At 35.3% G+C, this 19,345-nt stretch overlaps 1 protein-coding gene across 4 annotated transcripts in view; it reads left to right on the forward strand.

Annotated features, from left to right (window-relative positions):
* The window catches only part of Vps54 (VPS54 subunit of GARP complex), a 73,721-nt gene that overhangs the window by 27,921 nt on the left and 26,455 nt on the right, over positions 1-19,345 (forward strand). For all 4 annotated transcript variants that reach the window (XR_016536244.1, XM_090336821.1, XM_090336823.1 and 1 more), the window contains exons 8-15: positions 933-1,059; positions 1,936-2,043; positions 5,237-5,292; positions 7,999-8,095; positions 13,140-13,477; positions 14,698-14,827; positions 16,009-16,190; positions 18,349-18,461. Coding sequence is in view for 3 of the 4 variants with exons in the window: in XM_090336821.1 (XP_090192947.1) it covers positions 933-1,059; positions 1,936-2,043; positions 5,237-5,292; positions 7,999-8,095; positions 13,140-13,477; positions 14,698-14,827; positions 16,009-16,190; positions 18,349-18,461 (1,151 nt within the window). In the remaining variant the exon portion in view is untranslated. The remainder of the gene's footprint in view (positions 1-932; positions 1,060-1,935; positions 2,044-5,236; positions 5,293-7,998; positions 8,096-13,139; positions 13,478-14,697; positions 14,828-16,008; positions 16,191-18,348; positions 18,462-19,345) is intronic.

Consider the following 19,345-nt stretch of genomic DNA (forward strand, 5'->3'; position numbering starts at 1 on the left):
GAATGTCAGTGTTAATTTTATGTTAAACTGTGAAAAGTTATGCTATCAATTTGCTGAACCAGGAGCTAACATAATTTTTGTTGTTGTTGTTGGTCATGAGGCTCTATCTAACTCTGGGCCTGGGTGTTGTCCCTGAGCTCTTCAGCTTAAGGCTACCCACTCTACCACTTTGAGCCAGCTCTATCACTTTGAGTCATAGCACTACTTCCAGTTTTCTGGTGGTAGGGGGCTTGGGGGGAGGGGGAGAAAGTAGGAGAAAAACATGGGAAGTGGTAACAATGTTCAAGAAGTAATGTACTCATTACCCAATGTAACTATAACCCCTCTATACATTACTCCAACAATAAAATAAAATTAAAAAAAAAAACCCTGAAAACCATAACAAACAAAAAGAGAGTCTCACAGGCATTCCTACCTGGGCTGGCTTTAAATTTCAGTCCTCAGATCTCAGCCTCCTGAGTAGCTAGGATGACATGTGAGTCACTGGTGCCTAGCCTAACATAATTTTTGACAGAAATTAATGGCTGGATGTTGGTGGCTCATACCTGTAATCCTAGCTTCTCAGGAGGCTAAGATCTGAAGCTAAGATCAAAGCCGGCGCAGGCAACAAAGTCCTTGAGACTCTTATCTCCAAGTAAGCACCAAAAAAAAAAAAAAAAAAAGAAAGCTGGAAGTGATGTTGTGACTCAGAGTGGTGAAGGACTAGCCTTGAGCACAAAAGCCCCTAGGACCAGCAGTACTTCCCCCTATCCCCCAAATAGTGAGGTGATGTAAGATTATTGTAGCTATCTTGGCTGATAATCTCCATTTCACTAAAATATCACATCACATTTGAACAGGTAGTCAGCTGGAAAAGTTTCACCTACTAGTTTCCTTGAAAGTAAAGTTGTGTCTTTAAAATGAATATAGGTAACTTATTTTTCCCTTTGTAGGCATTTGGGATCACAACTTTGTGAATTAGAAAAACTGATAGATAAAATGATGGTTGCAGAATTTTCTACTTATTCTCACAATGACTTAAATAGGCCACTGGAAGATGACTGTCAAGTTTTAGAAGAGGTATGTGCTTTAAACTGTGATATATGATGGCTTAGTGTTACTTCCTGACATCTTTAATTTAGAGCATACTCTTCTCAGGTTATGGTGAACAAAATTAGCTTAACTATCAAGGTCTTGTCAGACCTATGAAGCTGTTCAGTAGCCATGCGACCTTAATAAGCACCATATAAATGTTGGGTATCCTAGGAAATTAGAAAAATAAAATAATTGTATAACTTTAGATTTAGAATTGAAATGAGGCTTTTATAGCTTATAAAGCAAGTTCAAAGTAGAGCTATAGGAAGAATAAATTAATTTATATTTTATGTGTGCACATATGTATTAGACTGTTTTATAAAAAGTGAACATTATATGATAAATTTTTAGTCACTCAAATTCATTACCTATCATGAACATGTTTTCATACATATATACCAGAAACATGTTATATGCATCCATGTGTATTTATATAATATGTATGCTATACATACATACAGATCTAAAACATGTTCATGATAGGTATTCAGTTTATTTGGTAACTTCTCAGTGTTAATCGTCAGAAACTAGTAAAAACATCTGAAGTCCAGCAAGGCATACTGAGAATTCAGGTTGTCATCCCCCCCCCCTTTTTTTTTTTACTATGAATTAAAAACAAGCAGGACTATTTATTAATCATTAGTGGTAACTAGACCAAAAGTGCCAATATATTATTTTGTCCCCAAACCAGCCTTGTTGCAGTGTGATCTAAAATCTGATAAGATTGTTTTGAGGGGGATTTTTTTCAGCCTTCTGGGAATACCAGGTATAAGATAAGAGATTTGAAACTGATTATTTCTGTCTCTGAGATTATTACAGATTTTAAATGTGAAATTACATAGTTTTCTTTTATTTTAATAGGAAAGACTAGTATCTCTTGTATTTGGACTTTTAAAACAAAGAAAACTTAATTTTTTAGAAATCTATGGTGAAGAAATGATTATTGCAGCAAAGAATATCATTAAACAGGTAATTGTATCTTTTTATTTGGTGTATATTCTATAATCTTTTATGAAGCTTTATTTTTATGTCACCTAAAATATGTGTAATGTGCAAACAGGTAATTGTATCTTTTTATTTGGTGTATGTTCTAGAATCTTTTATGAAGCTTTATTTTTATGTCACCTAAAATATGTGTAATGTGCAGTATAGTAATAATACTTCATTGATTTATTAAAAAATTGAAAATATTGAAAAATAGAAAAACATAGATCTGCCTACCAACATTATCATTTTAAGAATAGTCCTATATGTAGATTGTTACTGATATTTTATTATTGCTGTCATAATATACATAAGATTTTGACCATAAATTTTAGTTAGAATCATTGTAAGCAATTTTTCTTTTTTTGTGTTTGATCCTGGGCTTGTTCTCATCCTGGATACTGTTCCTGAGTTTCTTTTGCTCAAAGTTAGCATATTACCACTTGAACTACAGAATCATTTCTGGCTTTTTCTAAGTAGTTTTTTGGAGATAAGAGTCTCATGAACTTTCCTGTCCTGTCTGGCTTTGAACCATGATCCTCAGATCTCAGCCTCTTTTAGTAGATAGGATTACAGGTGTGAGCCACCAGTGCCAAGCTCATTTTCTTATTTATTTAGTCAATTGTGGGGCTTGAACTCTGGGCCTGGGTGCTGTCCCTGAGCTCTTCAGCTCAAGGCTAGTACTCTACCACTTGACCCATAGCACCACTTCTGGTTTTCTGATGGTTAATTGGAGATTAAGAGTCTCAACAGACTTTTTGTGCCCAGGGCTGGCTTTGAGCCTCGATCTTCAGATCTCAGCCTCCTGAGTAGCTAGGATTACAGGCACAAGTCATCAGTGCCCAGCTCATTTTCTTATTATAGAGGCCTTCAAAAACAACTAGTTACATAAAATTTCATCAGAAATATGTTTGTTGCCTAAATCTTTTCATCCTTTCCACTGTGGTTAATGTTTAGGTTGTTTTCAATTGGATATTGTAAATAACACAGTGAAAGACATCTTTGGTATACTGGTCATATTAGCAGTATTTTCTTAGGCTAATTTCCAAAGTAGAGTTACTGGTGAGAGAGTGAAATAATTTTTTAAGATGTTTAATATGTAGAAGTGAATTGCTGTCTAAAAAGACTTTCTAAGTTTTATGCTTACTAACACTAATAAAATGTTCATTTCTTTTTTATACTTTTGATAAGAAATTAGGACTTTAAATGGAAATAAATGTGTTGTTTAGTTTTTAATGATCTTCATTTTCATTGAAGTTCATCAACATATTTTTTCTTTTCATTTTTTCTTTTAATGCCAAATCTGGGGTTTGAATTCAGAGCCTTTGTTCTTAGCATTTTCACTAAAGGTTGTGAGCCACATCTCTCCTTGTGGCTTTTTTTTTTTTTTCTAATAAAAGAATCTCTTGGATTTGTGTGCCTGGGTTAGCTTTGAAGTGACATTTTCAGATCTCAATTTTCTGAGTAGCTAGGATTGCAGGTGTGAGCCACAGACATCCAGCTTTATCTTCTTTATATTGAATATATATGTAAGTTTTTAATGTTTATATAAAAGTAAGCAGAGGGCTGGGAATTTGGCCTAGTGGTAGAGTGCTTGCCTAACATACACGAAGACTTGGGTTCAATTCCTTGGTACCACATACATAGAAAAGCCAAAGGTGGTGTTTTGGCTCAAGTGATAGAGCTCTAACCTTGAGGAAAGCCCAAGGACAGTGCTCAGGCCCTGAGTTCAGAATTATCATTGCATGTTTGAAAACACATTCAAACACTTTAAATTGGCATAAACATTTTGGAAAATTGTTGTCGACCGATGCTAAATATACTTACATGTTGCTGTTCTTCATTTCAATTCCTAAGTAGTCCCCCAACAGAAATACTTAAGTATGTTCACGAAAACAATAGAATGTTCCTGTCAGTGTTGTTATGAACTAGAAACATTCTAAATCCCATCATGAGTGGAAAGTGTAAGTAGATTTAAAGTATATTCATACAGTGCAATATTATACAGGATGAGAATGAAAGTGTTACTCAAAACTGCACGCATGAGTATTATATAAAGCTAAAAAAGCCAGGCATGCAAGTAAACACTACATGCCTCCACTTCTGTAAAATTGAGACACAGGCAAAATGAATCTGTAGTTTAGGAATCAAGATAATAAAATCTATTGTGATGAAATAGTAGCTGGGAAGGAAGAAAAGATGCATTTAGTTTTGTGAGCTGAATGTGAGTTGAACTGATGCATTCCATTAAAAAAAAGTACTGCATTATAATCATGTACTGGTGGCTCACGCCTGTAATCCTAGCTACTCAAGAGGCTGAGATCTGAGGATCGCGGTTCAAAGCCAACCCAACACTAGAAGGTCTGTGAGACTCATCTCCAATTAACTAACAGAAAACTGGAAGTGGCATTGTGGCTCAATGGGTTAAGTCGGTAGCCTTGAGCTGAAGAGCTCAGGGACAGTGCCCAGGACCAGAGTTCAAGCCCCATGACCAATAAAATAAATAAAGAAGAATTAAAAAATACTGCATTATAAACAACTAGTATGATTTTCAAAGTATTTTTAATAACAATTTAATTCTGATGTTTTCTTGAAATTTAAATGCTACTCTTTTTTAGCTTTAAAATTATCATGTATTGGGCCGGGAGTTTAGCCTAGTAGTAGAGTGCTTGCCTAACATGCAGGTTCGATTGGTACCACATACATAGGAAAAAAAAATCCAAAGTGGTGCTGAGGCTCAAGTGGTAGAGCTCTAGCCTTGAGAAAGTCCAAGGACAGTGCTCGGGCCCTGAGCTCAAGCCCAGGACTGGCCCCCCCCCAAAAAAATTATCATGTATTACCAAGAAAGATAAATCTCCAATATGTGTTTATTGCAAGGACATTTTAATATAGAGCTTGTACTTGTACTTGTTAAGTAACATAGTTCTACTTTTTCTAGTACATGATTTTGAACAGTTTTAAATAGTAGGGCGTTATGTTTAAATATACTATAAAATAGTTAACTAGTTAACAGGGTAGGATAATGGTATAGTATTTCAAATACCTTGAATTAACATATGCAAGTCTGGAAAAATAATTGTACTGACTAAGTGCCTTCTACCATATAAATGGAACATGGAATAATTAGGATTCTGAAGACCATTAATTGAATTCTTTTGTTTTTTCTTAAATTTTACAGTGTGTGATTAATAAAGTTTCACAAATAGAAGATATAGACACAGATGTTGTTGTAAAGTAAGTATAAAGATTTGATTTTTTTTAATCAGGAAAAAGATGACTCAGAAATTAGAATAATTTAAGGAGGATTTAGTTAAGGAATTGTTTACTGAGGTTGGGGCAGCATGTAAGAAAAATCATTCCTAATAATGAAATACTTTTAAGAGGTAAGGGAAAAGAGCAGATAATAGAATTCAAAAGAAAGACAGTAGGAATTAAAACAGCTATGTCCTTGAGTAGGGGAAAGTAGCCTGAGGTTAGGTATTACTGAAAGAGAACAGGAGGAATAAGTGCTATAGGGTAGCCTCTCCTATCTGCAGGAATCCCCCATCAAAGTCTGAGACTATGTATAATACTGAATCTCACATATGCAGTGTGTTTTGTTTTACTATATATCTTGTAGCATCACCTCATAGTGAGAATTAATCTGCTGTTAAATGTTTCTGGTGCTTCCTTTGAATCACAACTCTTAGACTTTGGGGTCATTATTAAATACAATGAAAATTACTTGGACAAAGAAATCAAGATACTGAGACAGTTGATCTGAAAACTGTGATAGGTACCAAGTGATTAATGGTCAGGTTACATATACAGCAGATCAAATGTATATCTTAGGTGGGGAAAAGCAGGCATCATACTATTCAGAATAGTAACCAGTTTGTAAAACTCAGAAATTGTTTATTTCTGGGCTTTTTAAATTTAATATCTTTGGACCATATTGAGTACAGGTTACCCGAACTGCTGAATATAAAACTGGATGTGGAAAGGTAATTGTTTTATCTTTTCTTCCTCTGGTCTTTACAAAGACTGCTTATTGGCAGTCCTGAAGGTTGGCCTCCCAAGACAGAGAAGAGGGGTGGGAGAGAGAGAGAAAGAAGATAGGAAGCAGGGGTTGTTGATGATTATTAATTATAGTGGGATAGCAAATATTCACTTAATTTATTTAACTATATTTAAAAATGAAATTAAATCTCATGTTTCACTCTTGGAATTTCTATAATCTTTTATTTTGAATAGTAATAACTATTTTCTCACAATTTCTCATCTAAATATCGAAACTATTGACTTGCCTAAGATATGAATAATGTAGAAACTGAACCTTCTCTGAGACAAACAGACTGGGAAATTGTAGAATTTTAATTTTCATATTATTGCCTAGTGTCAGGTGCTAGTACTCACACCTGTAATCCTCGCTACTCAGGAGGCTGAGATCAGAGGATCACTGTTCAAAGCCAGCTGGGGTAGGAAAGTTCATAAGATTCTTATCGCCATTTAACTACCACCAGAAAACTAGAAGTGACACTATGGCTTTGGAGCACTACCTTTGAGCTAAAATACTAAGGGATAGCTCCGAGGGCTTACGTTTAAACCCCACAACAAAAAAATATATATATACATGTTATATATATATTATACACATACCCATACTCATATATAATCATTGCTTAGTGAAAACTTGGTTTCAGAATTAGTTGAAGCAACTTTAGTAAAGCAATTGCTGTTGGGAGTTGGAAAATGTCATTGATGCTCTGTTAGGGCTAGTGGTCATGAGTATTAGTGAGTTTTTTTTTTTTTCCCCAGTCCTGGCTTGAACTCAGGGCTAGTGCTCTACCACAGCACAACTTTTGGCTTTTTCAATGTATGTGGTAGTGAGGAATTGGACTTGGGTCTTCATGCATGTGAGGCAAGCACTCTACCACTGGGCTAAACTCCTGGCCCTAGTGATTCTTTTTCTTGTCAGTTTAACTAGAGAATTTCCTGTTTAATAGAGTACTTCTTCTTTTAATACAATAAGTCCCTGAATGCCACAGCATTTATTAAAAATGCAAAATAACAAGCCATTTTAGTACTATAAAACATATGGGTTTTTTTTATCAGTCTATTTCATCTTTGATGTTATTTATCAATGTTGGTTATCAATAATACTGGCTTATACAAAACATTAAAAAATTACAGTGCATTGCTCTAAGTACTTTTTATTAACCTATTCAATATTTACAAAAACCATATGATATAGATCCTATTTTTTCCCCATGCTAAGATGAGAAAATTAAAGTATGGCTAATCACTTGACAAAGTTGCTCAGCTAGTAATCCTAATAAACATTTAGAATTTTCCTTTCACTTGTGGCAAAGTAATATTTTTTACTTTGTAGATAGAAAAGAAGGTTATTAAATTGGTTTAAGGAGATGGTATATCCTTACTTTTATTACAGAATATGTCCTTACTCTTAACCAAAACTGATTTGTGTTTTTTTGTGAACACAGCACATTCACTTGGGATCAAATATATGCTTGTATGTCATTAGACTTAAAGATAGTTAAATAAATAGGAGTTGTTTAGTAATTGATCATCTCAAAGTTTCTGTTATTCTGGAGTTGAATAAAATTTTATTATTTTAAAAGTTTTATATTTTAAAAATTACAGCCGGGTGCATGGCTCACACCTGTAATCCTATTTACTCCGGAGGCTGAGATATGAGAATCTGAGAATCGGGTTCAAAGCCAGCCCCCAGGCTGAGTTCAAGCCCCATGACCAAACAAACAAATAAATTACAATAAATGCATTTCAATTTTATGAGGATACCTATTTTGTTTACATTGTATACATTTTTGTTATATTAAAATATATAATTATTAAATTTAATCATTTAATAGTGTTTCCTCTAGCTTGAAGGTATTTTGTATTGATCCAGAATGATTCTTTTGTTTAATTTTTTTTTAGGCTTGCAGATCAGATGAGAATGTTGAATTTCCCCCAGTGGTTTGACTTGTTAAAGGATATTTTCTCTAAGTTTACAGTTTTTCTACAGCGAGTTAAGGTAAGCTTATCTAACAGTTTGTCCAGAATATCTGTAAAAGTAAGCCACTTTCCACATTTCTATGTGTATATGTATACATATACATATGTACAGATACATGTGCAAACTAGAATAAAAGTTTCTTCTATATCCTTATTCAAGTAATTCTGAACAAATGTCTTTAGTATAATAGTATAATTCTAATTAATTTGGACAGATGATGTGTTTGGTCAGTTTGATTTTTAAAAAGATTAAAATGTAGAATTGTTTAGTAAACAATCCATATATTCATTCATATGGGTTGTTTTATTCATTCTTTACTATCTTATTACAAATTCAAAGCACTTTTTTTTTTTTTTTTTTGCCAGACCTGGGCTTAAGCTGAGAGCCTGAGCACTGTCCTTGGATTTTTCTCAAGGCTAGAGCTCTACCACTTGAGCCTCAGCACCACTTCCGGCTTTTTCTAAGTATGTGGCACCAAGGAATCGAACCCGGGTCTTCGTGCATGCTATGCAAGCACTCTACTACCACTAAGCCAAACTCCCGGCCCTCAAAGCACTTTTAAAATACGTTTAGCAGAGTATAGCAATGTGCCTGTAAAGTAAAATGAATTAAGAAATTAAAGATTGGGCATGGAACTTATTTTCCTAGACTTAGATTTGTCTCTGTGTTAGTTCTGGTAGAGTATGAGATAATTCTGGCCTAAAATGGGTACTGTTTTATAAAATATAAATAGTCACAATTTTGTTGAAACTACTTTCTCTGTCAGTGCTCTTATGTTGGAGTCAAGTAATTTTCCAGTTGTAGCTATAAATTTTCATAATTAAGGACTGAAGAATGTTAATAAAATATTTTCCAAAGATTTTTCTTTCTGTGATAATTAATGTTCAATGAATTTATCCCTGACTTCCTAGTTCGTAAAACTAATGGGGTCTGTGCATACATCTCAATATTTATTTTGATGCTAATTATTTTATATTAGATGATTAGGACCTATCTGAACTCATTCATATAGTATCTGTTTCATAGTTGGAATTGAGCTTAACTATGAAAATTGTATACAAGGAAATTAGAGGTGTTGTAGTACTTGCCATCTGTTATGGCGTCAGAAAATGGTGAGAAAACAGCCAAATGTGAAACATTTGTTAGTATTTACTAGTGCAGTGTGCTCTTTTCTCTCTTGTCTGAAAATCCTAATTCTGATTAACTCACAGATTGCAATTTGGAGAACATTTGAACATTGCAAAGATCTAGGGCATTCTTTAGGGCTTGAGGATTCTGTGCCAGTTGCCAGAAGAACTGTTTGAAGGTCTCTGCAGTTAAACACCTAGCTGTTCCCTACTCATCAGATACAAAGAGAAGAGTTTTTATTTTGTTTGGACATTTGAGAATAAATTGTTAGAAACTCAATTCATGATCAGCATGTTTATAGACATCTATCTTTCTAAGAATATAACTTGGGTCATGTGGCAGTATTAGCACAGCATTCCTATCCAGAAATCTGTGGTGGTGCTGGACATGCTACAATATATCTTTAGGCTTAGAAGAGTGTAGACCATGCCCCAAGACTTAACCTAGATTAGTTCCAAAATGTTTTTGATCTGTGTCAATGATGAGCTGATCTTTTGTTTCTTCATATGTTTCTCTAGTACTCATGTTTTTTCTAAATACTGGTATGTTTCAAGACGTAAGTTAGTATGTATGTATGTTCTTCAGCTAGAGATTTTTTTTTATATTGGTTGAAAATATTCACAACTCTTATATGGCATAGATGATGGATTCTGGAGAGATTATACTGTTATCAACAGAATTTTCTGAAGGAAAATGCTTACTTTTTATCAAGTTTATATTCCTTTGAAGAAATTTCTGTACCCAATAGAGCCTTATTAATTTCTCTTTTCATCTTCTTGTATTCAATAGTGCAAAATTTAGTTTATTTTCAAGTAACAAGTATTTTGACATCTCTTCCACAAAAGATTTTTTTTCTTCACATTCAGCCTCTGCGTCAGAATTAATTGTCTTGATTTATTTTTCTTTGTGATTCTGAGTGATGGCTTATATTCCCAGAAATAGGGTTTTTTAAAATTTGTTTTGTGGTTTGTTTTTTTTTGTTTTTGGTCGTCATGGGGCTTGAACACTGGGCCTGTGCGCTGTCCCTAAGCTCTGGGCCTGGGTGTTGTCCTTGAGGTCTTCAGCTCCAGGCTACTGCCCTACTCCGGGAGTCACAGTCACTTCTGCTTTTCTTGTAGTTAATTGGAGATATGAGTCTCAGGGAATTTAGGACTTTAGTGCCTGGGCTGGCTTTGAACTAAGATCCTCAGACCTCAGCCTCCTGAATAGCTAGGATTACAGGCATGAGCCACTGCACTTGGGTTTATTTTTCTTTTTTAGTTTAATTTAATTTTTTTTTGTCAGTCATAGGGCTTGAACTCAGGGCCTAGGCACTGTCCCTGAGTTGCTTTTGCTTAAGGTTAACACTCTACTACTTAAGCCACAGTGCTGCTTCTGCCTTTTTGTTTATGTGCTATTGAGGAATCGAACCCAGGGCTTCATGCAGGCTAGGCCCTAGGCAAGCACTCTATGACTAAGCCACATTCCCAGCCCCAGAGATTTTTTTTTTTTGTCAGTTCTGGGGCTTGAACTCAGTGCCTGAGCACTGTCCTTGGGCTTTTTCCTCAAGGCTAGCACCCTGCCACTTGAGCTGCAGCACCATTTCTGGCTTTTTCTATGTATGTGGTACTGAGGAATCGAACCTGGGTCTTTGTGTATGCTAGGCAAGCACTCTGCCGCTAGGCCAAACTCCTGGCCCCAGAGATAATTTTTTTTTCAGTTTTTACATTTTTTTTATTAAAGAATTTATTAACATTGATTTTTACATTTTATTTCAAATGCCATATTTAACAAACAAGTATTCAAGAAGGGATTCTCTGTATACAATCACTGGCACTTAGATTTTAGAACATAATTAAAATTAGGCTGAGGGTTTGTATGTCATAGATACATATTGATCTATGTAATAAAACATGTCTATAGTCATAAATTTTTATGTCTATGTAGTTGTGTTTATATTTCAAATACCATGTCCATAGTATTGGGTATGCAAATATTGAGTCCTTGCTATTGAACTGTTTGGATCTAATAGCCACACATTAAGAATACCATGCGCCTTTTGTTCCTTTGGTCTTGATTTGTCTCACTCAACATGATTTGCTCTAGATTCATCTACTTCCCTGCAAATGCCATTATTTTATCTTGTCTGTTGGCTATATAGAATTCCATTGTACATATATATATATATATATATATATACATATATATATATATATGAGACATTTGTTTGTTTGCTTTTTACTAACAAAAACTAATATCCTACCCTGGAGTGTACATTGTGGGTTTTATTTATTGGTATAGAAGTGAATGAATATTTGGATTATTTTGTGATGGATGTTATTCCCTTTCTCTGCAACTGTTTTATTTATCATTTTATTTTGCTTGTAATTTTTAGAATTTCTTGATACAGGCTTGGCGTGTGTGTGTGTGTGTGTGTGTGTGTGTGTGTGTGTGTGTGTGTGTGTGTGCGCGTGTGTGTGAGTTCGTTCTTTTGCCCGTCCTGGAACACTGCCTAGGCACTGTTCTTGAGCTTTCCTCAAGGCTAGCACTCAACCACTTGAGCCATAGCATCAATTCTAGCCTTTTCTGTTTATGTGGTACCAAGGAATCAAACCCAGGGCTTCATGTATGCTAGACAAGCACTCTATTGCTAGGCCACACTTCTGGCTGTTGTTGTTCCTCTTGGTACAGACTGATTTCTCCCTGAATTTCTCTCTGTCTCTGTCTCTCTCCCTCTCTCCCTCTCCCTCCCCCTCCCTCTTCCCCCTTCCCTTTCCCTCTCCCCCTACCCTCACCCCTACCCCTGTCTCTCCCTCTAATCCTGTCTCTCTCTGTTGTCAGTCATGGGGTTTGAACTCTGGGCCTGTGCACTGTCCCTGAGCTCTTCAGCTCTGCCACTTTGACCCACAGAGCCACTTCTGGTTTTCTGGTGGTTAATTGGAGATAGCACTCCTCATATCTCAGTCTCCTGGGTAGCTAGGATTATAGGCGTGAGCCACCAGCACTAGGCTTGTGATCAGAATCTTTTAATGTATTTATTGGTCTTTTGTGTGTTTTCTTTGGAATTTTGTCTTCTTTTCATATTATTTAATTATTTTCTCATCGTCGAATTGCAAATGTTCTTTATTCTGGATTTTAACCCCTTATTAGATATATAACACTGTTTTCTTGTATTCTACATGTAGCCTTTTTTCCTCTGTTGACTGTGTCTTTTGTTGTGTAGATTTTTATTTTGATGAATTTATGTTTTCTTTTATTGCCTGTTTGTGATGCCTAATCAGGACACCAGTTTCTAGTCAAGGTTTTTGACACTTCTTCCCCATTTTTTGTGGAGATTTATAATTTTGGTTGTTTGTTTAGCTCTTTATTTTGAATTAAGTTTTCCATGTGGTTAGTTAGGTAAGTTCATAACAAAATACCTGTAAATGACATTTTGTGACTGGAAAGAGATTTGGTTTTGGAAATTAAAGAGGAAGGTGCTGAGGAAGATAAGAACAATCTTGGAGTGTTAGAAGTATAGGAAAAAGAACCAGAATGTCTAGAATAGTGATTAAATAGCTGAGAGGCAGTGTGAAATAAGAGCTGGAGAAAGCCTCAACATGTTAAGGAATGTAAATTATTATTCTTCGTGGCAGCCATAACAACTAATGTAATTCTTCAAGCAAGCTATGAAAGTATAGTATAGCCTATTGAAGAGGTGAGAGAAATTATATAATATAGTTTCGGGAGGTTTTCACTTAAAAATCAGTAAAAATGTAAGTGCTTACCCTAAGCTTGGGTGATTTTTTTTGTTTTACAAATCACTTTTACCAAGTAATGAAATATAAGTATAATTTACCCTTGATACAGTTATTATCATTGATCTTTACAATTATGTGCACAGAATTCACTTTAAGGAACTCCAAGTACAAACTGTTTTAAAAATGTTTCTCCTCCCCCCCCTTTTTTTTGATAGGCCACCTTGAATATAATTCACAGTGTTGTTCTCTCAGTTCTTGACAAAAACCAAAGGGCTAGAGAACTGGAGGAGATTTCACAGCAGAAGAATGCAGCAAAAGACAACTCATTGGACACAGAGGTGGCTTATTTAACCCATGAAGGCATGTTTATAAGTGATGCATTCAGTGAGGGTGAATTAGCGCCTTCAGTAGTTGACACTACCTCTCAAAGAAACGTGTCTCCAAATAGTGAGCCCTGTAGCAGCGATTCAGTATCTGAACCCGAATGTACTACTGATTCTTCATCCAGCAAAGAGCAGACATTGTCTTCTACTCCAGGAGGTGTGGATATTATGTGAGTATGGCAGCTATTACCAAAAAGAAAAGACATTGAATCATCTTATTAATGGTTCCAGTAAGGTGACTCCATCTAAATTTTTGTCTTGGATTTCTAACGAAAGTGTAATTAATTTTGTGATGTGTATCTCCTTTTGAAAATATATGAGGGCCAGGAGTTTGGCCTAGTAGTAGAGTGCTTGCTGACCATGCACGAAGCTCTGGGTTCAATTCCTGGGAACCACATACACAAAAAAAGCCAGAAGTGGTGCTGTGGCTCAAATGCAGAGTGCTAGCCTTGAGCAAAAAGTGTCCAAGGGCAGTGCCCAGGCCCTGAGTTCAAGCCCCATGACTGGCCAAAAAAAAAGAGAAGTATATAGGCAAGCACTGAAGAAGTAGAGAAATTATAGAATTTTAAGGATGGAAAAGAATATTAATTTACTAAATTATTGAATTAAATGCCTCATATCAGTAATCTAGTAACTGGTGCTCAGAGAGCTTAGATGATTTAAAGTTACTAGGGCAGAACTAATTTTGCTTTGGTTGTTTTTGTTTGGTTTTGTTTTTGGGTATTGGAGTGTGACCAAAGGCTCTGCACTTGCCAGGAGACCCACCCTATCTTCATGACTCCAGTCCTTGATGCTATAGTTATTTATTTTTTCTAAGGGTGATGTATAATGGGTATAGTTATATTTTGAGTGGGATCTCATCACATTTATGCTCAGGCTGGTCTGACTCTTATCTTTGCTCTTTATCTATGCTTCTCTTCATCTCATGCTGAGATGACACTTTTTTTTTTTGCGACAAAATTTAAAAAGAAAAAACTTATTCCATTTCCTACAGTTTCTTTTGGTAAACATTATTTTATATGATCAGATGCTCCTAGATATTGCACTTTTGTGTTTAAATTGAAAATGATATATTCTGTTTGGTTACAACTTCATTGAAGGAAGGAGCCTGTTGTGTTTGTATTTAGTACCAGCACATAATAACAGTAAGCTATTAATAAGTGACCACATATGATGTATTATGAAATTATTCATAGTTGTAAGTAAAAAGAGGACCTCCTTTAGTAAAGTATATAATACCTGAGATATGTTTAATTGATATTTCATCATTAAAAACTACATCACAGACTTTTCCCTCAAATCTGTATTTTATCTTTTTATTGATATCTCACCTGTGGAAAGTATTGTTTTTTCAGTTATCCCTTACTAAATCATATTTTATTATTTTTAGGATCAGTGAAGACATGAAATTAACTGACTTAGAGCTAGGAAAGCTGGCAAATAATATCCAGGAGTTACTGTACAGTGCCTCAGATACTTGCCATGATCGAGCTGTTAAATTTCTTATGTCAAGAGCAAAGGTATTTTCATAAAGCTTTAGATATTTTGCTGTTTTACATAGTGTAATTATTTTAGAGGTCTGGAGTCTTTGCATATATTTCTATGTTCCCCATAATGTATATTACACTTCTAACACAGTCAAATTAATGATATTACTGGTGTGTCTTTTAGGGAGCTTTTATAATAAATACAAGAAATAGGATACACTGGGCATAGTAGCACATGCTTTGTAATTCCAAGTACTTGGGAGGCAAAGAACAGGAATATCATGGTTTTTGAGGACAGCCTGGGCAAGAAGTTTGGCAAGACCTCTTTCTCAACCAATAGGTGGGAGATGTTTGCACCTATCATCTCACATATTCAGGAAGCATAAATAGGACAAGTGTGGGATAGGATGGCCCAGTCAAAAAGGAGAAGTTATCTCAAAAGTAAGGCAAAAGCAGGGCGCAGTGGCTCATGCCTGTAATCCTAGCTACTCTAGAGGTTGAGATCTGAGGATCAAGGTTCAAAGCCAGCCTGGCACAAAAGGATGAGACTCTTATCTCCAATAAACAGGAAGTGGGGTATGGCTCAAGGGTAGGGTGGTAGCCTTGAGCTGAAGAGCTCAGGGACAACGCCTAGGCCCAGGGTTAGGGCAGTAGCCTGGAGCTGAAGAGCTCAGAGATTGCACCCAGGCGGGAGAGTTCACGACCCAACTACAAAAAAAAAAGGCAGAAGGGGCTAGAGGTGTTACCTGTGGTAAAGATCCTGCTTAGCAAGTGTAAGCCTCTGAATTCAAACCATAATACCACCAAAAACAAAAAAAGAAGTAGACAAATCACATTATTTTCAGCTAAATAAGGGAATTATTTTAATATATGTACCTTAATAATTAATTGGAATTTAACATTTTATTTCATATATGTATATATAGTTATATAGATAATTAGCCAAATAATTTATTGTATGATAATTCATTTGAGTTACTTTGTTAGTTATGAAGGGAATAGAATCAAATTTAAGTAAATTCAGCTTTTTATATCCAACTTTTAGGGGTTCGGGGTATTTGAAAATTCAATCTAAAATAATAGTTATTCATACTAGATGTAATTAATATGAAGAGAATATAGTTAGTGTTAACATCTATTCAGCTCTTTTATATCTTATTCATATTTTATTTTGTACTCACTCTCATAATTTTTGTGTTATTTTTAAAACTTAGGATGGTTTTCTTGAGAAGCTAAATTCCATGGAATTCATAACACTGTCTAGATTAATGGAAACATTCATTGCAGACACTGAGCAGATCTGTGGAAGAAAAAGCACATCATTACTTGGCGCACTGCAGAGTCAAGCTAATAAATTTGTAAATAGGTTTCATGAAGAAAGAAAAACCAAACTCAGGTATCATCATACCCATTTATTCTTCAGGTTTTGCTTCCTTTATATAGCATAGTTTTATTTTTAAAAGAAAAGTTAACTGGTTAGCCAAATTCTTGGTTGTTGTCTTTTTTTAATTATTTATTGTCGGAATAATGTATAGATAATGTGTACAGTTACATTCGTCAGGTAATGGGTACATTATTTCTCAAACCTTGATACGCCTTCTCCTGTTTTTGTCCCCTTTTCCTTCCCCACCCTCCCAGTCATCTTGTTTTCCCTCTTCCCTTCCCTATTTCAAACAAGCAAATACACATATACACAATATACCAGGTAACAAAGTCAGATACAGTAACAATATAAGTAGAAAAAGAGAGAGAAAAGAAATAACTTCACATTAAGAACAATCACAAAGATAAACCTCTTGCTTCCATAACTTAGAGTTCATTTCGTTTAGTCTCATCCTGTATCACCATATATATATATAGCTTTTGAGCTATTGTTATCCTCTGCTAGGAGAATCTTAGATGTGCACTAATCATGACAAAGGAGAAATGCCATTGAGCCTATGCTCCTTTGGGTCTGGCTTACTTCACTTAATAATATGCTTTTTGCCAAGTCTTTCCATTTTCTTATCAATGGGGGTGGGTGGGTCATTCTTTCTGATAGCAGCATAGAATTCCATTGTGTATAAGTACCACATCTTCTTGATCCAGTCACCTGCTGAGGGGCATCTGGGTTGGTTCCATAACTTCGCTATGGTAAATAGTGCTGCAATGAACATCATTGTGCTAGTAGCTTTAGTATGGCCTTGTTTCTGGACATTTGGGTAAATGCCAAGGAGTGGGATTGCTGGGTCATAGAGGAGCTCTTTACTGAAATAGAGGAAGCAATCCAAAAATTCATTATGGAATAATAAAAGACTTCCATATACCAAAAACAATCCTTAGCAGAAAGAATAGCTCTGGAGGAATATCAATACCAAACTTTAGACTTTATTAGAGAACTATAGTAATCAAAACAGCTTGGTACTGGCCCAAGAATAGGTCTGAGGACCAATAGAATAGAACTGAAGACCCAGAAATCAACTCACAGACCTATGGCTAACCTAATCTTCGATAAGGGACCCCCCCCCAAAAAAAAAAAATCATGGGAGATAGCCTCTTCAGTGGGGTGCCGGCAGCATTGTTTAAGCACCTGTAGAAAACCAAAGCCAGATCCTTATATGTCACCCTGCACCAGAATTAATTACAAATGGATCAAAGACCTTGAAGAAAAAGCAGATACCCTCAAAATTTTACAGGAAGAAATAGAAGAAACACTAGGATTCTTTGGCACAGATTGAAACTTTCTTAATAAAGGCCCAGAAACACAGCAAATTAAAGTTTGAACAAATGGGACTGCAGTAAACTGCAGAGCTTCTGTATGGCAAAGGACATAGCTAACAAGTTAAGTAGAAAGCCCACAGAGTGGGAGAAGATCTTCACTAGCCATCTAACAGACAAGGGCCTTCATATGTAAAATATACCTACAGCTCAAAAAATTGAATCTCTCCTAAACAAAACCTGAAACAGTCATCCATTAAAAGGTGGGCTAAACACTTAAAAAGAGATTTCTCTGAAGAGGAAATAAAAATGGCCTATGGACATATGAAGAAATGCTCGACATCTCTGGCCATACAAGAAATGCAAATCAAAACAACTTTGAGATTGAACCTTACTCCAGTTAGAATGGCCATTATCATGAACTCTTTTTCCTTTTTTAAGTTAAAGCAGAATGTGAAACTAAAGTCATTATTTCTTAGCCTCCAAATGTAATTAGAATGTGTACTTCGATTACCATACTTATCAGGAAGAACTTTAATGCTTTTGTCACCTAAGTAATTTATTTTCTCACTCTTCTGGTTAGGCTAGGAGACATTAAAATACTTTCTAAAAGTATTGTTTCTACCCATGAAAGGTTCCAATTCCTTAAGGTGTAAGCCTTTAAAACATACTATTATTTACCAACGAAAATGTTATTAAGCTGAATTAATGCCTGTAACCCTAGCCTAAGCTTGAGACAGGAGAATCCCAAAATGGAGGTCAGTAAGGGAGACTGCGTCAAAACACCAAAAACAAAAACAGAAGAAAGTATTTTTGAAATACAATAAAAGTATACCTTCCTTTCATCTTTTAAATAGCCTTCTTTTAGACAATGAACGCTGGAAGCAAGCTGATGTTCCTGCAGAATTTCAAGATCTTGTTGATGCTATATCAGATGGAAAGATTTCTTTACCTGAAAAAAAAACAGGGGGTATGTTACATATTCTTTCAATATTCGTAATTTATGAATGCTAAATTTTAAAATTACATTTTATTATCCTTATATAGTTGTACAAAAGAGTTACCATTCAACAAATCATTGTGATTCATCTTGATGTCACTCCTTTCATCATTCTCCCTACATCCCTCCCAACCTAGTCCTTCCTCTATTTCCTAGTTTCGTTGAATATGCATTGATTATTACCGCATTCCCCCTTCTCTTCATTCATCTATCCTCCTCCTTTTGATACCCCCTCCCCTTTAAGTGCCAGATTTTTGTTATTCATTTTATTAGATCTTGAGTTAGTTTTTCTAAGGAATTGTGCTATTTTAATTCTCCACTGCAAGTATCATATTGGGTTTACATATACATATATATTACACACACACACACATATCTATATATATATATGGTCTTTTTGTTTTTGTTTTGTGTTTTTGTTTTGCTAGTCTTAGACTCAGGGCCTAAGCACTTTCCTTAGGCTTTCTTAAGGCTAGAGCTCTACCACTTGAGCCACAGTGCCATTTCTGGCTTTTGTCTATGTATGCAGTACTGAGGAATTGAACACGGGTCTTCGTGCATGCTAGACAAGCACTCTACCACAAGACCAGACTTCCAGCCTGGGTTAATATATTTATATATGCTTATATGCAACCTTGTATATGTTTACTTAAACATTTAAAAATTAGTTCTGGCTTCTACATATGAGAGAAAATATGTGTCTTTTGTCTCTCTGGACCTCCATCCTTGTCTTTTCAGATGGTATAATTTTCTTCCTAATGATGAATATAATTCCATTATGTATACATAACACATTTTCCTGATTGATTCATCCATTTAAGGAAATCTAGCCTGTTTCCATCCCTGGGCTATGT

The sequence above is a fragment of the Megascapheus bottae genome, chromosome 7, assembly GCF_031878675.1.
Source record: "Megascapheus bottae isolate mThoBot1 chromosome 7, mThoBot2.hap1, whole genome shotgun sequence".
Classification (NCBI taxonomy): domain Eukaryota; kingdom Metazoa; phylum Chordata; class Mammalia; order Rodentia; family Geomyidae; genus Megascapheus; species Megascapheus bottae.